Source organism: Myotis brandtii, unplaced genomic scaffold (genome assembly GCF_000412655.1).
Source record: "Myotis brandtii unplaced genomic scaffold, ASM41265v1 scaffold797, whole genome shotgun sequence".
NCBI lineage: Eukaryota > Metazoa > Chordata > Mammalia > Chiroptera > Vespertilionidae > Myotis > Myotis brandtii.
Window position 1 is genome coordinate 274,142 of NW_005371210.1, and position 882 is coordinate 275,023.

The 882-nt window shown below is 48.9% G+C and overlaps 1 protein-coding gene across 1 annotated transcript in view; it reads right to left on the bottom strand.

Moving 5' to 3' along the window:
• The window catches only part of NOTUM (notum pectinacetylesterase homolog (Drosophila)), a 10,652-nt gene that overhangs the window by 4,311 nt on the left and 5,459 nt on the right, over positions 1-882 (bottom strand). The window contains 1 exon segment of the mRNA XM_014531239.1: positions 235-261. Coding sequence (XP_014386725.1) covers positions 235-261 — 27 coding nt within the window.

An 882-nucleotide genomic window follows, 5' to 3' on the forward strand; every position in this document is an offset into this window, starting at 1 on the left:
CATTGAATCTAGGCTCTGTACTTCTGGACCTAGTAAGTAAGGTACTTCATATGTCAATCAGTGTTCAGTGAAATAAAACAGGAAGCCAAGTTTTTAGGAGAAAGGAATTAATACAGGAGAGGTTGGAAGGGCAGAGGAGCAGGTTCTATGCTGAGCCTCCAGGACACTCAGAGCCACACTGCGGAAGGGCAGCTGTTGTTCAAAAAGTCGGGGAATTAGGAAGGTGGCACAGAACTGATGCCCAGGGGATCAGGATGCTGCCTTCACCACAATTACTGGCTCCAGAACCATGGATTGCCTGCTAAATCTGTACATACAACCGGTGTCTTGCCTCTCAACACCCTAGAAGCCAGCAACTGGAAACCTGGGTGCTGACACAGAAAAACTCCACCCTCCTGTGTGCCAGCAGAAACAAGAGCAGCAGAAGCACAGCTCTTGCTTCACTTCCAATTTCCAAATGTCTTACAAGGGCACCTGTTTGGCAGAAGGTAAATCATATCCACATGTTAGCTGCAAGGGAGTCTGGGAGAAGTTGGGTTCCTTGGTGCACTCCAGAATAGAAGGAGATGATGGACATCCAGCTAGCCCAGTGGTCGGCAAACTCATTAGTCAACAGAGCCAAATATCAACAGTACAACGATTGAAATTTCTTTTGAGAGCCAAATTTTTTAAACTTAAACTATATAGGTAGGTACATTGTTATTAACTTAATGAGGGTGCTCCTAAGGCTTAGGAAGAGCCACACTCAAGGGGCCAAAGAGCCGCATGTGGCTCGTGAGCTGCAGTTTGCCGACCACGGCTCTAGACAGTTCCCAGCTGCAGTGGATGCCTGCCCAGGGCTGCAAGGCTGGAACCCCACCTGCCCCCTTTCCCGTCCCCCCA